Source organism: Saccoglossus kowalevskii, chromosome 1 (genome assembly GCF_978046115.1).
Source record: "Saccoglossus kowalevskii chromosome 1, keSacKowa6.1, whole genome shotgun sequence".
Taxonomy (NCBI): domain Eukaryota; kingdom Metazoa; phylum Hemichordata; class Enteropneusta; family Harrimaniidae; genus Saccoglossus; species Saccoglossus kowalevskii.
In genome coordinates, this window is record NC_140641.1 from 32,419,575 (window position 1) to 32,445,714 (window position 26,140).

A 26,140-nucleotide genomic window follows, 5' to 3' on the forward strand; every position below is an offset into this window, starting at 1 on the left:
GAAATCCACAAATGTAGGAGAATGCAATTTACAGTTTTTTTATAACAGTTTTCATTCTCTAGGTATTCAACTTTTTAGTTCCTATTGGACGTAGTCCGAAACTGAGACTTACATGTATGTCCTGGGTTCCGTCCGTGCATCCGTCGTCATTTCCCAGAGATGCCTGAACAGATTTTCTTCAAAGCTGGTACAAAAACAAGTCATAATGGGAGACATGTGCACATTTATTTTATTTTTTTTGGTTGACCTTTGACTGACTGACTGACGGCCATTTTTGTCAACATTTGGAGATGTCAACTGTTTTTCGGACTTGCCTTGGCCAATTTCATTCAAACTCATTAGTCATGGTGGGTTACTGATGCATGTCAGTTTTTTGTGATTCGATTAAAAATTGCGGACTGTTGGCCATTTTGTCTATGGATTTGGGTTGAATTTAGTACAAAGGCAAGATATCGCTTTGTTTTATTTTGTTGACCTTCAACTGACAGCCATTAATTGTCCCAAAAATCAACATTTGGACATGCCTTGACCAATTTCATTTAAACTTAGTCTTTATACCTGTTTCATGCACATTTGTAGTTAATATGCTAAATACATTTATCCCAATATTTAAACATGATCTGACTATGCTTCTCATTGTTCGACAAAGTCACTACAAACATGATGGAACTGTCATTGACAATGACTTGTTATCAGAATTATGTAGTCCACCATTGTAAAATAGAAATCTTTATTTTGGTCGCTGAAAATAGAATGACACTTTTTTGTTCCCTTTTTGCGAGAAAAACACAAATATATTTTCAGTTTTGTTACCACAGGTATATGTATCCTACCATGTTCTAAACTTTCAACCAAGTCCTACTTCTGAAGTTATTGATAAAATTGCATTTTCCTACATTTGTAGAGCTCTTTTATTTTGGAGCATTCTATGTACTTTTTCTTTAATATATTTTGTATCACTACAAACTACAAACTTTCATAAAGCAATGGAAGACACAAATACTTTCTATTAGAAACATGCATCTACAAAAGCATCAATATACATTGGTAATCATGATTTACAGGAAACTATCGTCATAACTGTACATATGGTTTAGCTGTTCTATTGACTTTCAGGGCGACACATTTCAGTCAATTTCATGAAACCATTAAAGAGAATGTTGTACCAAATTTAGGCATACTTGTATGTACATTAATTATTTGGATTGGTACGAGTGTTGCAAACAACTCATAGATTTGTTGTTATCAAAATGAAAAATCATCAACTCAATGTGAGTGTTCACTCAATGAACACATTGCGTAGTTATGACAATCACATTTACAACATTGCACATTACACGAAATATCACCTATCCCTGGATGCTAGTGTCCATATAATAACCACCAATTTTCTTTAGTCATGATAAATTTAAATATGGTTGCCAAGGAATAAAACATTTTATTTAATTTTCTTTGTGACTGGTGGCACAAAAAAGAAAAGAATCTGTGATGTAAAATTACTACAGATCAAGTGAAGGATAACAACCAATAAGCAAATTCATTCTACAGCCTTATAACCAGGCAAGAGAGTTTTGTATCCATTTGCATTGGCACCAAAGGTGACATGTATGCCATTTAAAAATCATTTGAACAAAGCATGGTTTAGTAATCATCACAGAGCATGGCATGTTCAAAAATCAATTTCAAAAATGAGAAGCAGTAAGAGAGATGTATACAGCAGTTATTTTTCTGTCAAGCATGACAAGATCATTTTAAAACTTTGATTGGATCGATTTGTAATGGAGGAAATCATTACAATGTGTAAACTTGGATACAGATTTATATGGTCATTCTCACAGCATGGTTGAATGCTATGTGACTGCATTGCTTTCTCTTATTGACTTTCATTGGTGTCAAGTCTATGTTCAATATGTGTTTAAGAATAGAAATACTCAAAACAGCGTCCGGATTACTTTCGGAAATTCCGTCGCGTTTTGGAAAGTTTTAATTTTCAAAACTTTTGAATATTTATTTGTGCTTTTAGGTTAGTGAGGAGGTTATAATAATTTTTCATTTCACTTTAACTCTGTTTTTTACACCCCTCAGACCCCTTTAAAAAGTCACTTCTGGCCATTATAATGGCCACTATTATCTTAATGGCCAGAATATTAACCAGAATTTTTTAAGTGGCCAAAATATTTACCAGTTTTTTTAAAATGGTGGTTTTAATGACCCATGTTTTTTATACTGGTCAGAATAATTACAATTGCTTTTTAAATGATGGAGTCGATGACATTTTCTTTTTGATGGGCAGTATAATGGTCATTTTATTTTTCATTACATACATAACATGACCAGTATTTTTGTTCATGTCACTAATATAATGGCCCAGAAAAAAACCTCTACCTCATGCGAGTCAATATACGTGCGGGAATTTATTTTTTCAAGTTTTACTGGCGCTTGCAAGTACACTTAAATGAAATTTCGCGAATAATGCCTCGATCCCCAGTGAAATTTTATAGTAACGCTGATGCCAGTGACTGCTGGTGGACTACATAACCTGCGGAGTATTTAGATGGTGTTGAATCATAGGACGATTGCTGTACTGCAACTGGCACATCAAGGTATGAATTTGTAATTATTTTACAATGACTTCAATACAATATTAGATACTTTTGTTGCTGTTTATGTAGCAGGATAGTCTTTTGGGGCTTTAGTTTTTGTTTTTCAAAAATTATATAAATTAAAAAACATTGTGGCATTTGCTTTATGTACTATCATACCTATTTTTTGGAAAAAAATAAATGTGCAATTTTTTGTTCAGTCATGGCTCACTGTGTAAGTACTGTTTCATTATCATTCATAATTGTCAAACAACAAGCTCAAGTACCTAGGTGTTAATGAGGATTAGCTCCTATGTTTGTTAATACAAGACAAGTATAAACAAAGGTTATTTCCAACTCCTGAAATCTGCAAAAAACATCAACGTAAATTTGTTTCCATTCATGGCAATGTTTTCAAATTATTTAATATTATTTAACTGACTGCAAAATGTTTTTTTTTTTTTAATTTTCAAAGATTATGTATATTGTTTTGTTTTTTCTCTTCAGACAATACCAGCAATAGTGTACTGTACATTGAGAAATCTAATTTAGTAACCATGTATGAACTATATATATTATGCCCATAACGTCAAATACCATACAGAATCCCTTTTTCCTGTAAACTAGTATAAGATGATATATGCCCACAGTGTGCAACAGTTCATTTTCTTTGCGCACAAAAAAAACTCCCATACTCAAAATAACTTTTAATTTAGCGTGGATTTAAACTAAATCTAATATTTTTTGCCCATCTTTGAGCCTAATTTGATTTGAATGAGTTGTAGAGATCAATATAAAAGGGAAGTGAACCTAAATGTATGCGCCTAAGGAAGGAATAAACAGAAGACACTTATTAGTAGTATTCACGCAGAGCTCTTCAGCAAAGGCTAAGAGGTCCAATACCTTAGCCTGTACTAGAAAAAAATTGCATGAACACAGGCTAAGAAATACTAAGTACAGAGTAAATCTGGTCAGTCCAGAGCCTTAGCACAGGGAAAACAAAACATGCATGAGCGCTTAGCTCGGCTAAAAAAACCATTGTATTCAATGTTCATTTAGGAGATTTATACTATATTCATAACTTTTTTTTCGGTGTGCCATTTCCTGCATGACAATCAACGTTAACACTTATAGAGAAATTTACTCAAGAAAAAAATGAACTGATGATGAGACTCTGTGCTACTTCCTGTTATTCTGCAATTTGCACTTTCTGAATTTGCTTTGGTATTGTTTTATAGCTGTAGAACTAACCTTCCTAGTTACTCTAACTGAGCAATCATAATTAAAATTCCTGCAGATTTTGCCTATTCTTAAAGGGGCACCTTCCAGTTAAGATTAATTTTACAACAAATTTACTTTCTGGATTAAAATAAAAATGGATAACAAAAGATAGATTAACATTGTAAACAACATAAACAATAGTGTCCCATGATTCTTTGGTGCAATCCATGGGATTGAGCGGTTCCCCTTTAATAAGTTTGGGTGTTCCTTACCCCATGCTAACCATCGTTTCCTTCTGTGCATGAACTCAAACATACAAGATTAGCTTAAATCTTAGCCCATACATTGTGTAGCATGAACACTACTATTGAAGATCCAGGGGGCAAATGGGTGAAAATTAAACAAATTATAATGAAGGTGTAATATGCAGTCAGTAAAAGTCCTGGGCGTTTCTGGGTCCATCAAATTGATCATGGGTACTCTGGCTCAACTTGGACAAAAAAATATTTAGTCTATATAACGGGAACAGGAGCATGCTACCATGGGTATCCCTTTCAAGTAAGCTTAGTTATAATCCTCTACCAAATTAACACCTTAAAGAAACTGATAATAAATCTATGTCAACACCACTGTTACATCCTCTCCTGTTTCATAAGCCAAACATGGCTGCCAGGGTGTAGCTACACAAAATGATACAATTTTGTGGTTGGAATATAATCAGAAAAATTAAATTTGATCAAAATAGCCAAGTCTATTCTATTGATGCGAGTGAAATTAAAAATTAAGTTTTTATTCCACTATGAAATCAGGAAAGGGAAACAAAAATGGTAAGTTTCTCTGCAAGGAAACAAAACTGCCTAAAAGTAAACAATGACCTGTGAAAATTTGTGTCATTATAACAAGTGGATTTTTCATCATATTTATAACAGATATATAGCATAGTGCACTCATTATACACTGACCAATGGGAATACTAGTAAAAACTGTTTTAGATGTATAAATCTTCTAGGGAGATTATAACCCACATTGCACATAGGATACTGGATTTTCTTTTGTCTCAGACAGAAGTTGCATGTCCCTGTTTTCTAAGGTCTATGCTTAAATCATAACCATCTGAATACCATTATATCATTTTTCAAATTAAACTGTTTTTATATTTTTAATATCATTTTCTTGATTTTGAAAAAAAATATAGAAACAATATTACACTTACCATAATTACTCTATTAGCAGCACATGCGCTTAGGTAAATTACAGGGATCTTCAATGGTCGAAATAAGTAATATTTTCATGATTTAGTATCCACAAGTGTAATTTTAGAGCAAATATGGTATTGTATTGGATCATAATTATAATACAATTATTTATTTTGTGAAAGTACAGGGGATCGATGAAGTTGTACATTCATGGTGGCATTCCCATTGTGGAGGGACTCTATAATTTTGTATGTACACAACTTCCTATTTTTGAGAGACAAAATCATGCAGCTGCATTGTTACATAACATTCTTTTGTCTCTTGTCTTGTAGGAAGTTAAATCCCCCTATTGTTCTCAGAAATTAGGTTCCCAAGTACAGCAATGTACTGTCCTAGTCTCTCAAAAGACAAACTGTGTGTATATATGGCACAACCCCTTAATATATTCGATTAGGAAACAATTTGATTTTATATTATTCTGTTGTCTAGATGCATTTTTCGATATTTATATTTTTTCAATCAGAATGTACCGGGTATCATTTTTTGGAAGTATATCTGAGTTGCATAGGGGAGAAATTAACATATCACAAGATGTCATTTTATCGACATTGCTATTTGTGAGGACAGAAATATGCCAGCATACACAGACACCACAAACATCTGTTTCCAAAATTGGTTACAAAGTGTATTAATTAAAAACTGGTCATTTTAAGCTAATAGCAAACTGAATTATTTTTTGCAGATAATGACAATTTATAAAAAGGAAAAAACTATATATATGGGACATAAGAAGTTGAAGAACCAGGATTTATGGACGTTAAGGGAAGAAAAAAGTTTAACCAGTATTGATGGATGCAATGATTTAGCATTTACATGTTTATCAGTTTTACGCTTGCACACAGATTTTGAAAGTTCCAAGTGTGTAGAGTCACTGTACATTGCTTTCCATAATATTGAAAAAATCCTTTAGAGATCAATAATCGGAAAAAATTTGACATTCCTACATCTTGGAGAAAAAATATTTTACACTAGAAAAAGAATAGCGCAAAAACTAAGAGGAGAAAAAACATTTTGCACAGCCCCCTCCTTAAGCTAATCGCCTCTCAATAAAACTTGATAAATATCTGGAGGAGTATGACATTGCAAATCTAAAATACTATTATCCACTAAAACAGTCTCTATGGCTGTGCACTACATCAAAAACAAAACATGGCATGGCATACTTTTAGTATTGCTTACATATACTTGTTTTGTTTAATGTTTTCATTAATTATTCAATTTCTGTACTTCATGTGTTTGTACACTGAGCTGAATAATTAAGATGATGTTTTGAAGCAATGTTTTAACCCCCTCCCTCCCCCATATGACTTTTTTACTTTGCAAAGCTGTACCTCCCAGATCTTTAGTTGTTTATGCATAGACGGTCTTTGGTTATAAATTATTTACTTTCCAGTCATTTTTTGAAGCGTAAGCCTTTGTCATACTTTCGGCTGTGGTGACTTCCTGTCACTATGCTTTTGTTTCCCTTTGGTTAGCTAAACCACCGTCCCTCAAATCGTGTTGAGGGACGGTGGCTAAACATAAACGCTTGTTAAAAATCACACTTGGAAGTAAGAGGTTCTAATGGAATAGCAAGCAATCTAATCTATTCCTGAAATTATTAAATTATATATAGTGTTATCTGGAAATGTAAAAATAAACTTCTAGAAATGTGTTATTCAGTTCAAAAAATAAACTGGCTGCATGCAGAATCTCAGAGAAACAATTGCATGTACATGCAGGAATAGACGGATGTTGCAGCAGCAGAAGTTTGGGCCTGGACATTCCAGTCGCATTTTTAAAATGATTTTAAATAATGTATGTATTCTTAACAAACGTTACACGAGAGGGGGCAGAGCATGAAATAATATTTTAGTTTTGAAAACTATACAAAGATGTGTGTTTCAGTTCAGTAATTCAATACCTTTGATGAGCCATTATTAATAGCACACTAAGGGTTAGATTTGAATAGATTCCTAGTGAGATTGGTGCATTCTTAATTAAAAAAAAACTTAAAAAGTTTTACTGCTACTAAATTATACATATGTTTGGTATAATTTATTGTAAAACATTAATGTTGTTGTGAAAATAGTTTTATACAAAACAGTGAAAATTTGCCAAAATCCTTGTATGTGTTGCCAATGATATGCTAGTTTCCATTGTTATTTAAATGTACTCATCAGGGAGGTACCGGTAATCCATTACAAAACATCGCTGATCCACAGTAGTCTGGTTTCAGGCTACACCAAGTCACAGTCCTTAGAGGGACTTTGACCAAGTGCAGGCTAAGATTTAAGCCAATCCCAAATGTTTGCATATCAGCTATACGCAATTGTGTTCACTCACAGGAGGGCCCAACAGTTATATAGCACAGGCCACAGTGTTGAGGGTCTGTGCACTGGCTAAGAACACCCAAACTTGTTTCCCAAGGGAGGCAGCAATTATGAACAAACAAATAAACAGCAATGGTACAGTGCCATAACTACGCTGTTAACCAAAATAAACCAACCACCATATATTTTTCTCCTTTAATATTTGTTTTTTCATTCCTTTTCCATGTTTTATTGATTTATAATGCTTATTTTTTTTATTAATATCACCAGTTTTTTCAATTGTTTTTTTTAAACCATTGTGGTGCTTTCGATACGAGTTTGCTGATAGTTGATAGAATGGAATTTTTGTGACGTTGATTGGTACACTCAGAAGCAAAACATCACATGTGCAAATTTACATTACACCCCAAAACGGCATGCGCACGCATGCGAAACAGCATATCTTTGACTTCTGGAGAAGTCGTCTACGAGTATCCCACCAGTCATTACTCTGTACACGCTTCCACACTGATTGGGTCGCTGTAGTAGAGCATACAACAACTCCAATTTGGTTCGCTGTCTACGACATGCACTAATATTACTGTTTCTGTGCATCCAAATAAATCGATCCGTCTTTGCTCGCTTTTTAGTGCACGTCGCTTCATAAATTTGAACGAAACATGTCAGCAGCAGAAATTTTGCGTTCGTAAACAGCTGCTTAACAAAATCACCGACTGATGGCACCCCTTAGCCCGTGCTAAGGACTGGCCCTCCCAATGCATGGTCTAGTCAAAATGCAAACATCAGCTTAAATCTTAGCCAGTACTTCATGTAGCATGAACATTACTATTGTCCAGCATTATAATACCGTGAGCAAACAAACATGCCATTCACTGCTAAGTCAGCTAGCTACACACATGGAGCGCTATGCTAGACCCCCCCCCCCCCATATAACTTACTGAACCACCCAACACCGTTTTGTACACATGCAGTAGTCGTGGAATATTTTCACAGATATTTTTCATATCGCATTAAACCATTCATAATAGCAGAATATAAAAATGAAGCAGAGCATCATGGGTATTTTTTAGTTGATTGTGTCTAAGCCACTTTAAAAACACCTTCCATCGACCCGGTCTTCCACATAAACTTCTACAGTTTATAACACACATTATGAAAAGTTACTGATTAAGTATTTCAATGTAAAATGTTGTAGTTTGGGTGTATTTGAAGACTGAACTTTAGTTTTTTGTCATTATAAAAATGGGAATTTTGTTTATGTTTGAGCTTAACCCCACTCATAAAGACAGGCTCTTTTTTCGGATTAATAACTCGCTGTTTATGTGACTTTTTGGAGTAACTCCCTGTGACTTTTTGGAGTAACCAGCTGTTTATGTGACTTTTTTTGGTGGAAAGTCAGTTGCTGAGTATTTTGGGGGTTGCACACTGTTCGAATGTTCAGTAGTGAATGTCTTGCTTGTTTGTTCAAGGTATTATAATGATAGACATTGCCTTTATAAGAACAGGAAGTAGTACAGAGTTTCATTCAGTCAGTCCATTTATATCTCAAGAATAATGTCACAGAATGTGCTTGTAATGATTGTCAAGTTTAGTATAGTTATGAATAAGAATAGTTATGAATATAATAGTCAAATTTTCGAATGGACATCAAGTACAATGGTATTTTGGGTGATTAGCCTGAGCTCATGTTTGCACAAACTTCGTTAGCGCCCGTGATAAAAGTCTATACTGTATTTTGAAAACAGGTCATCTTATATGTGTAATAACCTATTGCATTACACTATACAATGTATATTATTAAGTCAACAGTATCAAGTGCATGATCTGTTGTGATTTCAAAAACAAATTAACCCAAAACTTCATATTATTTCAAGATATATAATTCCATATTTCAAATTTTTCAAAATCTTGTATTTTACGTTTACCTACAATTTTACTGGCTTAAAATTGAAGCAAACTGAAGCGAGGGAGGAAAAAGAGGAGAGCTGTCAATTCCAATGTGCCATTACTGGGTATATCTGTGACATGAAAAAAAAAATGACCATTTTATTCATGTAATGAAAAATAAAATGATCATTATAATACCCATTAAAAAAATAGATTGTCACCCACTCCATCATTAAATAAAAAAAAACTATTATTCTGACCAGTGTAAAAATAGTGCTCATTATAACTACCAGTTGGAAATTACTGGTCAATATTTTGACCATTAAAAAAGTTCTGGTTGATATTCTGACCATTAAAAAAATAGTGACCATTACAATGGCCAGAAGTGACTTTTTAAAGGGGTCTGAGGGGTGAAAAAAACTGAGTTAAAGTGAAATGAAAAATTATTATAACCTCCTCACTAACCTAAAAGTATGAATTAATATTCAAAAGTTGTGAAAATTAAAACTTTCCGAAGAGCGACGGAATTTCCGAAAGTAATCCGGACGCTGTTTCAAGTAAAACTTTCAACTTAAACTACAAAACAGTATGGCAACTGAACACACAACTGAATTGTAATTAGCAATTGATCATTCAAGCAAGATCATTTATTCATGTGGTAAATGGGTAGTTAATGTCGGTAACGTATTGCATACTTACTGGACAATTATACTGTAAAATACTTGCTGTGTAGAAAATATCTCTAATATATGGCAATCTGGTTATTTCATCTAAGTCAATGATAATGATGTCACTATTGTCAGTTAACATCAATGATGTGTTTCTATTTACTGCAATACCATCAGCAATCTATAATGTAATTGTTAAACAATGTGTTCATTATACAACAAATCTTAATGCAGATTGAACGATGAGTGTCAGTTGATCTCTGGGTAAATCTTATTGTACACAAACAATATGCAAGTGCGTCATAATAGACCATTTTCCGTTCACTGCGAGAATCCCGCGTTATGCGTGAAATCGAACGTAAAAACAGGACAAACAAAGGTCATAGCGTCGTAGTGGCGTCAAACATCGCGTGGGATTCGACAAACGCGAAAGTATTTCGGGGACATTTCCATGCTTAATAATGTGCTGTCCACATTTGATGATAGGCAATTTCGATTAAGTAAGGGTATTCGGAAGCAATATTCCTCTGTCGAAGATCGGCCGGTCAATGTAAGCTACGAAATAAAGAAATTCTAGTTCAAAATCAAATCGTTCGATTTTTGCGGCAGACGTTCGAAGCGCGTCTTTCATGCATCTCGCGAGATCTCGCAATTGTACGGAAAATCACCTATTCAAAGTAAAATGTTTATTTGCTCTATTAGAAGCGTATCTCTAATAGAATAACACATAAACCCAAAAATTACATTTTTGACATGATATATTTTAAGCATACATTCCAATATTTCTTGATTAACAAGTTCACCATTTTTGCCATGCCAATCTTCCTATTCATAACCCTTTTAACAAAACAGTAAATTATCTCCATTGACAAAGGTACAAGTGTTGAACATACCTTAACTGCTTGCCGTTGTCTTCCAAACACCAAATTTCCATCAACCGTCAACACAGCATATTCACCAGTATTTCCTATTCACATTAATGGATTGAGAAAATAAGTTGATATATTTATGAAATCAAATACACTGAAAGTTACACCAATGTACAGCACTGTCATACATGACATGTTACGACATGACACAGTCGATCCCTTCTATTTTTAATGTGCATGTGTACACATGGTGTACAAATTTTATACTTACCGAGGTATGTACAACATCTGAATAAAATGCATATATGAATGCCTACTATATACAACAAATACTAGTCCAGTTTTTTAATCAAGCCTTGTCATTGTCAATACATGTGACATGAGGTATAACCTGACTTGAAAAACAAAATGATGTGGATCATAGTCACTTGATGTTCAATGTATATATCAAGTTAGAATTAAATCTATCCATCACAACCAAAACCAGAATGTAATATGCATGAATCTTTTGGCAATATATTTTAGCATGGAGTTACATTGCAGGACCATCAGTCACTCTTTTGCGAAGTCATTGTGACCCTTATTTTTTAGCATGCGAGTGAAACTCTCACTGTATTGAGTTACAAAAATTTTTCTCGCGTGAAAATAAGGTGATTTACATCTGATTTTAGATGGTTAGTAATCTTATATTCAGCAGACAATAATGATTAAGTTATTCAAAACGGACTAATATATGCATACTGTGAAACCATTTATTTTCACTGTTTTAATTTCACTATTTTGATCATATTCACTGTTTTAATTTCACTATTTTGATCATATTCACTGTTTTAATTTCACTATTTTGATCATATTCACTGTTTTAATTTCACTATTTTGATCATATTCACTGTTTTAATTTCACTATTTTGATCATATTCACTGTTTTAATTTCACTATTTTGATCATATTCACTGTTTTAATTTCACTATTTTGATCATATTCACTGTTTTAATGTCACAAAGTTTTATAGTTATTTTACATGTTCACACAGATTTAATTTAGCAAATTTTACTTAGCAGCGAAAATAAAACCCAGTGAATAATTAATGCATTTACATTATCTATTATAAATTCAGGGTGTCTTGCATCTAGTATTTTACCATACCAAACATGTTTTAACAAGTCATTGTCAATGACACGTCCCCGTTCCGTTCATATTTGAGTGACATATACATTCAAAGCAGATCATGACCGAAATGCACCTGCATATGTACAACACATTGTGCTAAATCTGAACAAAATCCATCCATGCATGACTGAGATCCGGTTCTGGAATTGTGAAAATACGTGATTTTGATGCATTTTCGGCCTTAAAATGGCCATCATTCCGCTATTGTTAAGCGGATCATGAAACAAATGCACATATCTATTTGTGACATGATGTACCATGTGTGTGTGAAGTTTGAACTTGATCAATCCAGACATGTCTTGGATACGGATCCAGAACTGAATTCTTTAACAAAATGGCCGCCAGTCGGCCATTTCGAACTTGATCCGAAAAAAAAAAAGACGTGCATCAAGGTCCTATTATGTTTAATGTATGTACCAAATTTGAACAAAATCCATCCATGCATAACTGAGATACGGGTCCGGAATGGTGAAAATGTGCGATTTCAATGCATTTTCGGCCTTAAAGCGGCCCCCATTTGGCTATCGTTAATGAGATCATGAAACAAATGCACATACATATTTGTGACATGATGTACCTTGTGTGTGTGAAGTTTGAACTTGATCAATCCAGACATGTCTCGGACACGGATCCAGAACTGATTCTTTAAAACAAAATGGCCGCCAGTCGGCCATTTCGAACTTGATCCGAAAAAAAAAATGACGTGCATCAAGGTCCTATTATGTTTAATGTATGTACCAAATTTGAATGAAATCCGTCCATGCATAACTGAGATCCGGGTCCGGAATGGTGAAAATGTGCGATTTCAATGCATTTTCGGCCTTAAAGCGGCCGCCATTTGGCTATCGTTAATGAGATCATGAAACAAATGCACATACATATTTGTGACATGATGTACCTTGTGTGTGTGAAGTTTGAACTCGATCAATCCAAACATGTCTCAGATACGGATCCAGAACTGAATTCTTTAAAACAAAATGGCCGCCAGTCGGCCATTTCGAACCCGATCCAAAAAAAAAAAGACGTGCATCAAGGTCCTATTATGTTTAATGTATGTACCAAATTTGAACGAAATCCGTCCATGCATAACTGAGATCCGGGTCCGGAATGGTGAAAATGTGCGATTTTGATGCATTTTCGGCCTTAAAATGGCCGCTATTCGGCTATCGTTAATCAGATCATGAAAAAAATGCATGTGCATATGTCCCATATAATGTGTGATGTATGAGTGAAGTTTGAACTTAATCGGTCCATGCATGTCCGAGATACAGGTGATCACGGACGCACGGACGGACGGACGCACGGACAGACGGACGGACGGACGCACACAGGGCAAAACATAAATCCCCGTTTTCGGACTGCGTCCGAACGGGGACTAATAACTTATTTTGTGGTGATATCTAAAAAATTATTTACACACAAAAACTGAAATTTTTTGTCACACATTCGCCCTCAGCTTGTACAAAACAAATCCACAACTCGAGCGAGAAATCTCATTCACACCTGTGGAAAGTATTGATGTCTGGTATGCACAGATGAATCAACAGACAGATATAGCACATACGCGACAAGTGCAAACAGACAGAACTACTCACCAACAGTGACTTTATAAATCTGAAGAGTATCATTATCCATTCCATTTACAGTTACAGGTAAAACAGTCTGACCTGCAATATATTAGAGATTAGAGAACCAATGATTCTCACAGGAGAATTTAATGATATATACTATTAAACATATTTAAATTTATTAGCTGGATAAAATTCAGTGTACAGATATTATTCAGAGATTATATTTATTTATTTATTTTACTCACTTAAATCCATTGGAATGGATGATAATGGACACAATGCACAAAAAACAAACGAAAAGTGACATGACAAAGTAAAAAAAAACATACACAGAGGAAAAACACAACAAACAATTAAATATGATAGTCGCAGGAAATCTAAGAATTTTGAAGGTCATTAGGTGACATCCGTGTCTAGGTGTTACTGTCTAGATTCAAGACAGATTCGCAAATATTGGTCTAAAGAAATTGACAGGGATTTATTGCTCAAGATAAATCTGAATTTTTCGTCACGGTTTATTTCAATGAAATTTGTGGATATTTTCCCTGCTTTCGTATTAAATAGAATATCTCTGTGTTGGGCATAGACAAGGCAAGACACACATAACATTGTTCATTTTTAATCTGATTTGTGTTACAGAGAAGATGTACCCTTTCATATGCTGGCAACGGAGCATGTTTCAATTCAGTGAATGGTTACTTAGATGATACATACTAATTAATTCCCATATAAACAAGTCATTGTCAATGACACGTCCCCATTCCGTTACGTTCATATTTGAGTGACATATACATTCAAAGCAGATCATGACCGAAATGCACCTGCATATGTACAACACATTGTACTAAATCTAAACAAAATCCATCCATGCATGACTGAGATCTGGTTCCGGAATTGTGAAAATACCTGATTTTGATGCATTTTCGGCCTTAAAATGGCCATCATTCAGCTATTGTTAAGTGGATCATGAAACAAATGCACATATCTATTTGTGACATGATGTACCATGTGTGTGTGAAGTTTGAACTTGATCAATCCAGACATGTCTTGGATACGGATCCAGAACTGAATTCTTTAACAAAATGGCCGCCAGTCGGCCATTTCAAACTTGATCCGAAAAATAAAGACGAGCATCAAGGTTCTATTATGTTTAATGTATGTACCAAATTTGAACAAAATCTGTCCATGCATAACTGAGATCCGGGTTCGGAATGGTGAAAATGTGCGATTTCAATGCATTTTCGGCCTTAAAGTGGCCGCCATTTGGCTATCGTTAATGAGATCATGAAACAAATGCACATACATATTTGTGACATGATGTACCTTGTGTGTGTGAAGTTTGAACTTGATCAATCCAAGCATGTTTCAGATACGGATCCAGAACTGAATTCTCTAAAACAAAATGGCCGCCAGTCGGCCATTTCAAACCCGATCCAAAAAAAAAAATGACGTGCATCAAGGTCTTATTATGTTTAATGTATGTACCAAATTTGAACAAAATCCGTCCATGCATAACTGAGATCCGGGTCCGGAATGGTGAAAATGTGCGACTTTGATGCATGCAGATGCCTTAAAATAATGACAAGCAACAGGTTTTGGTAGCAGAGACCTCTCTGGGAAAAACAATGCATCTAACCCCAAGTCCTTGAAATAAATGTCATGTGCATAACATGCAGTAAGCAGTTTCAACCCTATGTGCACTCAGTGCACAAATCTACAATATTTATTACAAAATTCTCCCCCTTACAATGGCCATGAGCAGAGACAACAGCACGCAACTATTACAACCTTGTCCATTGAGAATCTAGATTAAATGGATGGATAACAACTAACTGTACAATCTTTTCTTTGCATGGCAAAAACGAGTATAAAAGTTATGAAAAAATACAATAACACATTTAAAAACTTTGCCTGGGAAATACTGGCTAAAATTAGATGTGAGCAATTCTGAGCACAAATGAAGTTATCATAATTATATAAAAAAATAAATTAATATTCATGTTCCTCAAATAATACTACACTTACTGTATTAACCTCAATGTCTCTTATAGAATAATATAACATGAATTGTATAAAAGTTCTTAAAAAATAATAGCACAGCAGAATATCTAAGTAGAATTTGGCAAGAAAAGTACTAGCCACGTGTTCCTCAATTAATACTACATTTATTCTTAATCTCAATGTCACTTATAAAATAATATAACATGAATTTTGTAAAATTTTCTGAAAAATAGTGCAGAAATATATAAGCAAATTAAAATACTAGCCAGATTTGATAAAGGCTGGGAAACTACACTGTAACAACAAAGTTCAATTTGTGGGACTAGCATGTCTGATTTTCAAAATTTTAAGTGAAATTTAAATAATATCTTGAAAAATATACATAGAACACGTACCAAAATCGAACTTGGCCAAAATCTCAAACTGATTAATATAAAATTCATGTTTGAAAGAACATTTAAAAATTTAACTGCAAACACTGATCAGGGTGATTCTCAGTGGCTATGGTACATGTGTATAACAATTATAATCAATGAAATCATGACCATATATGATAACTTAATATTTCAGTCATATTTCTTGCAATTACAGTACTAGTTTTATGTCATTACCGGTATATGAATCAGTATTTAAGATATTACATTTATGCATATTATTGAGGTCACAAAGCCATATATATATATATATATATATATATATATATATTGTTGCAATGTTAATAATTTTGGACAGAATCTGTAGTACCGGGGTATACATACAAAAATTGATTAACTGCAGTTAGGATTCTTATCAACGTATTTATGAAAAACAGTAGATACGTTTTTGATAACATTCATAAGTTACCAATATGGTGATAAAAGGCTGAATAGACATAAATTTCATATATTGCTGTGGGTGAAACTGAATGAATGAATAAAGTAAAGATGTAGTAAAAGTTTTTTTTGGCACATGTTAATCAAAATGAACTTTTTATAATTTACAGACTCAATAGGTTATTTAATTATTCTATGAAAATTTCAGAGCTCTATCATAAATGTAACTGTTTCGTCAACATTTTTCTGTAATTTTTTTATTATTTCTGGAAATGAACCCTAATTTAGGAGCCAACAGACAAAATATAAATCAATTTTCAGTGTTTACTCAAAAATTACAGTGCAGACTATTTAGAGAATTTGTGACGAAAAAGGAAATGGTAGTGAAAAGGTTAAAACAGTGGTCAAAAAATAACAACCCACCTTGTTGCGATGATTAAATTTGCATATATTAAATAATTAATAAATCACACAGTCAAGTATGAAATAATTTTAGAACATCTTTAGATGCTTACCAATCATCTACAATTTACTGGACGTCAAAACATTGGTTATAGACTGTTTAATTTAAATAATCAATGCAGCAAGCAAGCATCTATTGATATGCAAATTACCGGTAATGTACATCTTCTCACATTCTGACATCAGAATGATCAATCAAATGAGTAGTAGTCAGCAGGTACTCATCAGATTTTTTTCACCTTTTCAGAGATTGAAGACGTGGTATATATGTACAATACCTGATAAGTGAATTTTTGTTAAATTTGTGCATTTTAAAGATTTCACTATCTGAATGTTAGAACTTATTCAGGGTGAAAATGCATTAAAAGACATTTAAAAGAAAAAAACATGTTGTACAAAATCGCTGTGACTGTTATGTTTTATTCACAATTTTTCAAGAAATACAATTGTGGTTATTCCTTTTAATTTCTTCACAGTACTCATTTTAATCTTCAATAAAGCCTTTAAAGGATTTATTTACTCAGTCACATGAAGGTTGCATCTAACATAACAGATTTGTAATAAGTGTAATTCATGAGCTTTCATAAAATATATAGTTTGATTTGGCTTAAAATAATTATTCTTTTGAAATAATTACTATGAATTTTACTTCCTGAAAACCTATACTACATTTTGTAATTACAACTCAGCAATTATTGCACTACCTAATGGAAGCTTGTAAATACAATAGAATATTAAGAAATCTAAAAAATGATTAGTATTCCCACTTACATCAAATAAGGTAAATGCAAATTAACACAAACAGACAAATTGCTGAATTTTTTTAATTATGATGTTGAAAAATGTCCATACATTGTTGTGTAGCTCTTCATGTGTTTGTCTTCTGTAATGGTATTTTAGTCATTTCTGATAAATTTAAAGTTATTTTTTGAGAAATTTAATAAACACAGAACTTCTCCCACAGACATGTGACTATGGCACATTTCTTTGACATACGACTTTAGTTCACGCTGCTGCTCACACAATCTATATAAAAAAAGTTACATGGTCCCTAACTAATTTTCATACAAAAAATGTTTCAAACTACATGAAAATGGTAATCAAAGAAAGCATATTAAAAATTAATTCAAAATTTAAGATTAGCCTTTCAACAAGAAGCTTGTTGACTAAGCTTTGCTCTTCTATTTGAAATGCACAACATGAATACAATGTGATCCACAGTACTAAAGTTTATAATACTCACAGAAAAAAAAATTCATCTGTGGTTTGCAATCTAATTTATTCCATTGCTCCTCTACCACATGTTCAATTTAAATCTGATTTTTTGAGATATCAGAAATTGCCAATAAAATTCAGATAATCAATATGCATGGTTTTTAACATTCAACTAATCATGTCTGGAGATTACCCCAGAGCATCTATGAACCAAATTTCAATGAAATGTGATGAGTATACATAGTATCCACATTAGGTAAAAGATATGCTTGAATTTCAATCCAAAACTAATCAGGTCTTTAGCATTGTCCACAGGCACTTACAAAGTCTTATTGAGATGCAATAATTGGATTTCAACCCAAAACAAATCATGTCTATGCATTGTCTTGGGGCATCTATACCAAGTTCCACTTACAATGTGATAATTAATTCTTAAAAAAATTGTGGAAAATCTGCGCAAATTGGGTAATAATTATTGATGTATTTAAAACCCAAAACTAACTACCGGCAGGTTGTAGGATTGTCTCAGAGCATTAATCCACCAAAAGTCATTTATAAGATGACTGCTACTTGAAACATTGATCATCAATTGCAGATTTCAACGTTAAAATTAATCAGGTCTGTGCAATGTCACATATCATCTATGCATAAGGTTTCATTCAGATGTGATGATTTTGACCAAATATTATGCATGAAGTTTAAACTAATCAGGTCTGCGTGTACAACCAGCTTCATTGAAAACCAACCATTGGTTCTTGAGATACTCGTGGAACACACATACAGACCATTTTGTTTGGTTATATACGGTGAAAAAATATCATATGTACCGTAATTATCTGAAAGATAGATAATGTTTCAGATAATAGGTCATATTTTGAAAGATCACCAGAATCAAAACAAACTTTTTTCTCAACAACTGTTTTCACGTCCACAGTTGACGTCAACACAGACTGTATTTTTCATGCTGTCGTTCGATCTACACTTGGTACCGCTAAGTTTTGAGCATCTGACAAATTTTTTTTTAAATCCCTAATGATCTCTACTAGAGGTCAGAACACATCGTACTAGCCCCGATTTCACTAAAACTTCCATCATTTGAAATGTGCTTTCAAGCAATGCATATATATAGGAATATTTCCCCTCACTCAATGCAAAATGAGTTGAATATTGCTCTATAAGCTTGACTGACCTCAGTGTCATATAGTTGAAAGTTCATAGCTACCACATACATTTATATGTATAGATGCCATGGCCCCTGATGTTACTTTGTGTGAATTCAGGTCTTTGATTGGATAGCTGCTTGACATTGTATCAGGAAAAGCTCAGCAGGTCGACAGAGCTCTCAGTAATGTAATTTTGGATTTCTGATTGCTTACTGTATTTATTTGTTTTTGTGGGACCACAAATATTGCCCAGGTGCTGGAACATCTCCCATCTTTTGCAGTTGGTGATGTTACAGATAAATAAGGTAGTAACAAGATGGGTACTACCGGTAATAATACTTGAACATGGATTCTTATGGAAGGAGTTCACAAAACACCTATTTTTGCATGGTTTCAGATGATATTTAAAAATCAAAAACATTTGCAAAATTTGCATATAAATGAATAATTATGATCTCATTTGCATAAACTAATTTAACACATTTAACACATAAATTGTACCTGTAATTAATTTTAAATTTAAATGTTTTATGTTAACCCATTTATCAAAAAATCTGTTATGTGTAGTCTCAGATTGGCAAGCCTAGATGAGAATCAAGCATTGTAGATATCTTTACCAAGCTACACAAAACATTGTCAAATTTTGATAAAAAATCAACTAACACATGTTTTTGACAGTTGTTAAGTTCTGTTTAGAAGGTCTTGAAATTTAAATAACATGGCATGCAATTTCTTTGTGATGTTTTCCATTATCAAAAATATTTCTGTCTTTTAACAACTGGGCAATGTCTATCAAAATGTGTTATTCTATTTCTTTTAAGGTTGTATTGTCGCCAAAGTTTAGTTGAAAGACATTTCAATTTTGAATAATTTGGCCAAAAATCGAACCCGAAAGTTTCAGCATTAGGGAGTGATACTGATCAAAACCTGATACACTGCACCATTAAACCATTAGGACATTTATTGTCTGCACAACTGTCATGCATTGTCATTCATATTCTGCTTCGGGAGCGTGCTAAATAAAATTAACCTAGGAAGTACACAATGTACGATGTTCGCTCTGATGTTGCGGTGAAATGATCAAAATAGTCGTTATATATATATTCATAAGTTCCATGGAGGAAACAACCCAAGAGTGTGGTGTGCATTTCATCTCATCTCATCTAATCTTAATGGAAATAGCTTTATCCCAAATATTGATTTTGTAATATCCATCTTTGATCTTCAAACAGAGAAACACCCCTCTGATTCAGTTGACTGATGACACCCTAAGACGCTGAAAAACTCAATTACAATTGATGATAGGCTATCAGCAAGGCAAATAATTCACTGTAGCTGTATTTATAACGGTACACATATGACTTAAGATGTCAAAGTTTCAAACACAATTTTGTCGACAAAATTTAAATGACACTAATGGATTTATTTATTTATTAAACCATTTATTAAGAAATAATGTAATTTGAGGCAATATATCTCACAAGATACAATGGACCCTAATAAACTAATTGCTGATTAGTATGCACAACCTTGCATTTAACAAATTGCAAGTCTACCATATTTCTCAGAATTAACATAATACTGAACTCAGTTATTGAGATATAGTTGTTCCTACCTGCAGTTGGACTAAAAAAGAGCATTCTTGAATCCCATATCAGCATATCACCTGAAGGTATATCAAATACTTTGTAGTGTACATCTCCACTGACAGAGAATAAAAATGTGTAAACTGTCTCTGCTGCATTGGCTACATCAATATGCAAAAACTGGACGTGATCATCATCAATTTGGATTAATCCAACCACTAAGGAATACGCTGGTATGACAGCCAAACTGAAAATATCAATCTTCACAAAACATAAAAAATGTTATTAGTTTATTATGTCACTGTACAAAGAATGTCAAACACATCAAAAGTGCAGAATTTTTAAAATATTGGATTATGTAAAAAAGATACCATTTGTAATGTTGGCAAGCTGTTTCACATAGCTGCAGTAACTGAAGTACAATTGAATAATAGCAATAAGGCACGGGAGTGAAACAATTGTTTCTGGTCTATTTTTCTAAATCAATGCACGCATGTTTTGTTTTTTTAAATCACCTAAAAATTATTTTGAATTTTCATGAATATATTATCTTTCTTTATTCTAAATATCTGCAAAACCATAAACAGGGATGTGAAGTGCATACATGTAGTTTTAACCGATGTGTGCTCAATGAACAGAACCATTATGAATATTTTTTTCTGGGTCTACTCAAAAAATAATTTTCCCTAATCCTAATCCTGATCCTGATCAGAATATGAAGTATTATATGAATTTTATCTGAACAGTTTGTTTAAAATACTGTCAAAGCAGTTTCACTGGGTTTTTATTTTGCCATTTTTATTGATATGCAAATATCTGCTAAAGTGAATTAATGTGAGCATAAAATATTACAATAGAATTAAGCGTTTTTGACTAACAAATCAACGAATTTAAAACCCAGTGAGTGTCACTTGAAATTAAATATCTAAATTAACTGCTATATTAAGAAGTATACATCAACTAATGAATTACATAGATATTATATGTAATAATTGGCCTATACACGCACAGACATTAAATCAACATATAAATTATATAAATAATGACTACTCAGTTTAATAAATGGTTGAGTCAGTGAATCCGGGATATAATCAAAAAAATCTGCATATGATTGCTATAATACCGATAAACATACTTAACACTAGACTTTGCAGACACAAATTACAGCAAGTTATTCAAGTCATTACTTCAAATAATGAAAGATACAAATCTTTATTAACTATTTATGAGAGTTTTATGATCAGATCAATTCAACCACATGGCAGGTAATGGTCACAATCGACCTTAAACTTTGTTATTTCCATGGTTTCAATTCTACCATTGCTGCACAGATAATTGAATCACTACAAAAACATAATTTTTCTTACAACATTTCAGCAATCTCTAAAAATGACATTATTTATTCACGTCCTAATCAACCATTACGTGTGAAAATACATGGGGCTGAAAGGTTCATGATTAATGTAAAGATTACAAATTTATAATCAAACATGTAGCAAAGCTAAAACTATATAAAAAATTATGCATGTTACTTTTTTGAAGGCTTTTTGTTAGAAGTTACATTTTCACCAAAAATTTAAAATAAAAGCACTAGTACGGTAAGTCTATTTTAATGACAATTAAAAAAAAACTATAAAAATTATAAAATATATTACCTGTATTTGTGGTATCACATATGTGTATATATCATCTGGAGTTGTCACATCTAGTACTATCTCATTATCATTCGTACTAGCTGTGAGAATGACATTATACAAACCCTGTAATGAATGACATATATAATAACACTGGCCTTGTTATATGTAGTGACATTAAAATGTGTACATAAAAATGCAAGAATGATTTTATCAAATTTAACCGGGTACCTTCATATCTGCGCATTATGACACACAAAAATATTAATTATAATAGAAAGCGGAAGTTGCTCAATCATAGACCTCAGTAATTATTTAATATAAACACATTTAGCGCAATGGATAACTACATAGGTTATGAAAGGTTGTAGAGTATAGCATGATAGAGCATGTGTAGATGATTGCAAGATTGCACATTAGGTAGCTAAAATATGGAATGTCATGAACCAATCATGAGGAGTTAACTTACAGAACAATGAGATGCCACATACACTGTAATGATATCTGTCACAGAGAGATGATGGTAGACTTGTTCATGTATATAATATTGATAAAGTCTATCATCAATTAACAGTAGCAGCGATGAAGAATCAAGAAAAGCAGCAGATGAGACAGTGGTACCCTGTAACATAGCAAGGTCATCAATTAGCATCATTTAATGATAGTGGTTAATTACGATGATTGGTACAATTATATTGTGTTTTCAGAATTCAACTTCATGTTGACTATAGAAGCATATGTACCTACTACTAATAGAGGTATGTAAATGTACGAAAAAACAGCCATTGCGAGCGTCACCGAAAAACTGATGATTGAAAGTTTGCAATGCCACAAAAACAGTCAACTGAGAGTTCACAGTAACATATAAAACAAAAGGCTGATTTATATTGTTGAGCATTGCTGAGGTGGGAAATAAAAAACAGTTTTGAAATGTCGTGTGAACCATCAAAGGTATGCCGACAGTCAACCAATGGTAGATGTGGATTCACGATTTGACACAGTATAATAAAAGTCAAAAGTCTCGCAAGGATAACAAGATGTTTGTTTCATCTGGAAGGGACGGTATTATATGCAAAGGAACATCATACAATGGAAATCTTGCTTATCCCTGATTTTTAGGGTCTATGGAATTACCAAAAACACCCTGGTAGGGAGAACCTTATCTCTCCCAATTGGTGGCGCCGCTGAATTGCAGTGCTCCCTCTTGCAGTTTTTTTCTAAAAAAAAACCTGCTGCCCATGGCAAACTAAATGGATTTCAAATCCAGAGTACTTACCAAAAATAAAGGTATGGTGAGTGCTGCAGTCTGCTCTTGAAATCCATCGAATGTCAAATAAATATAATGACTGAGAAGAAAAGAATGCACAACATCAATTTAAATAATGTCAGAATTGATTAACAAGTGTCACTAAAATGGTTGCTATTTGGCTATTCTATACGCTATTCTTGAAGCAGACCACAAAATGATGTACATAAATGAGGTTCGAAAGTGATTTATCAGGACTTGTTACTCCACAAGGGCATTACAAATAGAATCTGCATAAACAAGTTGCATGCATCAAGGTCCCATAATGTCCAATGCATGTACTAAGTTTGAATATAATCCATCTATATACACAGCTGAGATCTAGGTCCAGAGTAACAGAAATGCTTGATTTTGATGAGTTTTTAGCACTAAAGTCTTGATTGCGATCACAAACAAAGAATCACAGAATGTACAAGTTCTTGCCAATATTCTTATAATAAACACAAGATCCATCTATGATCTAATGTGTGATGCATGTGTGAAGTTTACAGTTGATTGGTTTAGGCATATGTATCAGATATAGCTTCATGGAACTGCATTCATTTAAACGATATGACCGCCAGTCAGCCATTTTGGATTTGATGGTGATAAAATGCATGTGCGTTTGTCTGATATGATGTCTGATGTATGTGTGAAGTTTGAACTTGATTGGTTCAGGTTATATATGGATCAGGAACTGCATTCTTTGAAACAAAATGGCCACCAGTCAGCCATTCTGAACCCAATCCGAAAAAAATAAAATGGTATACATAAAATTCACTGGATTAAATCCATGTGAACATGTAAAAGAACAATAAAATTGCTGAAAACATGACTAAAATGATTATACAGTATTGCTTGCGCACTTCTCACAAATCAAAAATATTGTCTTTTTTCTATTCACCCAATTTCCAAAACACTTTTACATATAGTGTATTATAAACTGAATAGACTTACTTCATGTAAATAGCCATTTTTTCATTACAGTGATTTCTGAGCAAAGTTGTTTCATTTCCATTATATACCAAATAATCCATCTGCTGTGCTGGAGGAGTCATCAACCAATTACTCTCTTTCAATTTAACATGTCTATAAGATACAAAATATTTTCAAAATGGCAAGTGATGATAGCATTAACAAATTAATATTTTTTAGAAACAAATATAATAGTGGACACCGTTGTCTAACATGCATTATAAATTTCGCATTATTCATTAAAATCTGTCCAATATCAGCTTGCAGGATAAAAGAAATGGCCGATTCTGATGAATTTTTAGCACTGAAATGCAGTTTGGCCATTTTGAATCAGATCACAAAATGAAGGCATATCCAAACACGTATAGTTGTGTGTGAAGTTTGAGCATGTTCAAAACACAAGTGCAAACAACAGTCTGAAGGAGAGTATAAAATGCACATCTAAATCATGCATTTTTATTAATAAATAATATCTTTATATTGTTAGAGTATTGATGGCAGGAAGGCAGGAATTTGTTTTATATAAAATACTAATAATTGATTATAAATTTCAAACCGCAATTGAAAACAACTTTATCAACAACAAACCTCAGCGAGTGAAAATTGTTTTAGTGAATCACTGTGATTTTAAATGTTTTAAACTAATTTGACAGAATCTATCTTTTGTGCTCAGAGCAATAATTTGTATCAGCCAATCAAAACACCACCAAGACCCACAGGTAATAGGCGTTACTGGATGGTTTCCACAACCAATGAAAATCAATCTTTCAGATGAATGTTTTATAAATATTCATAATTATCCATAAAACAAATTCACACCTTTATGAAACCTGATGTACAGCTGGAGATATAAATTTTTATAAATCAAAATGAAATCAAAATAGTAGAATTCAAATTGACCAAACAAGATTCTGTAAAGCGACATCATCACAAGTTCTAATTAACATTAATAAGTTAGTTGAACATCATCCAATAAGAACACCCTTCATTTTGAATAAGGTTGCAGTTGCTATGTCACTTATGAAGGATAGCACACTCAATATAGGTGTAGACAATGTATAGATCTCACGGTAATATTATATATATATATATATATATATTAATTTACTACATTTAAATGATTTATGCACAGTGGAGGGACAGACTAGACTAGACCGGTAATTTGTTTAATATTGAGGGTCCACTCCATCCACAAGGCATGACAGTACGTGTATAACAATTAATACATATTAATATTTATAGACTCTACACATACCCTTCATTGGCTGAACTTGCACAACAAATAGTTCGAGCACTTGAAGGGAAACCCAATATATGAATGAATATGCTCAGTGACGTCAGTTGACTTATGACTAAGAATGAAGACATTTTAGCGATAAAAGAAGCAGAGAAACGGCATATAACTAGATTTGTGTAAACATGTCGCGTTTTTCCATGGAAGTTGCTGGTTACCATAAAATGCAAAACATGC

At 33.1% G+C, this 26,140-nt stretch overlaps 2 protein-coding genes across 2 annotated transcripts in view; both read right to left on the reverse strand.

The window, feature by feature from the left end:
* Nucleotides 1-22,171, reverse strand: part of LOC146750845 (uncharacterized) — a 45,414-nt gene extending 23,243 nt beyond the window's left edge. Inside the window, exons 1-5 of the mRNA XM_085497583.1 lie at nt 22,143-22,171; nt 20,805-21,022; nt 13,561-13,632; nt 10,820-10,893; nt 9,958-10,107 (exon numbers count right to left, since the gene is read on the reverse strand). Coding sequence (XP_085353709.1) covers nt 9,958-10,107; nt 10,820-10,893; nt 13,561-13,632; nt 20,805-21,022; nt 22,143-22,171 — 543 coding nt within the window. The remainder of the gene's footprint in view (nt 1-9,957; nt 10,108-10,819; nt 10,894-13,560; nt 13,633-20,804; nt 21,023-22,142) is intronic.
* A 1,484-nt stretch (nt 22,172-23,655) lies between these two features.
* LOC146750846 (uncharacterized) lies at nt 23,656-26,060 on the reverse strand. The gene is made up of 3 exons (XM_085497585.1): nt 25,925-26,060; nt 24,652-24,783; nt 23,656-23,755 (listed from the first exon to the last, which is right to left on the reverse strand). The coding sequence occupies exons 1-3, from the start codon at nt 26,035-26,037 to the stop codon at nt 23,656-23,658; spliced, it is 345 nt and encodes a 114-aa protein (XP_085353711.1). The 5' UTR covers nt 26,038-26,060.
* Nucleotides 26,061-26,140: the final 80 nt, after the last annotated feature.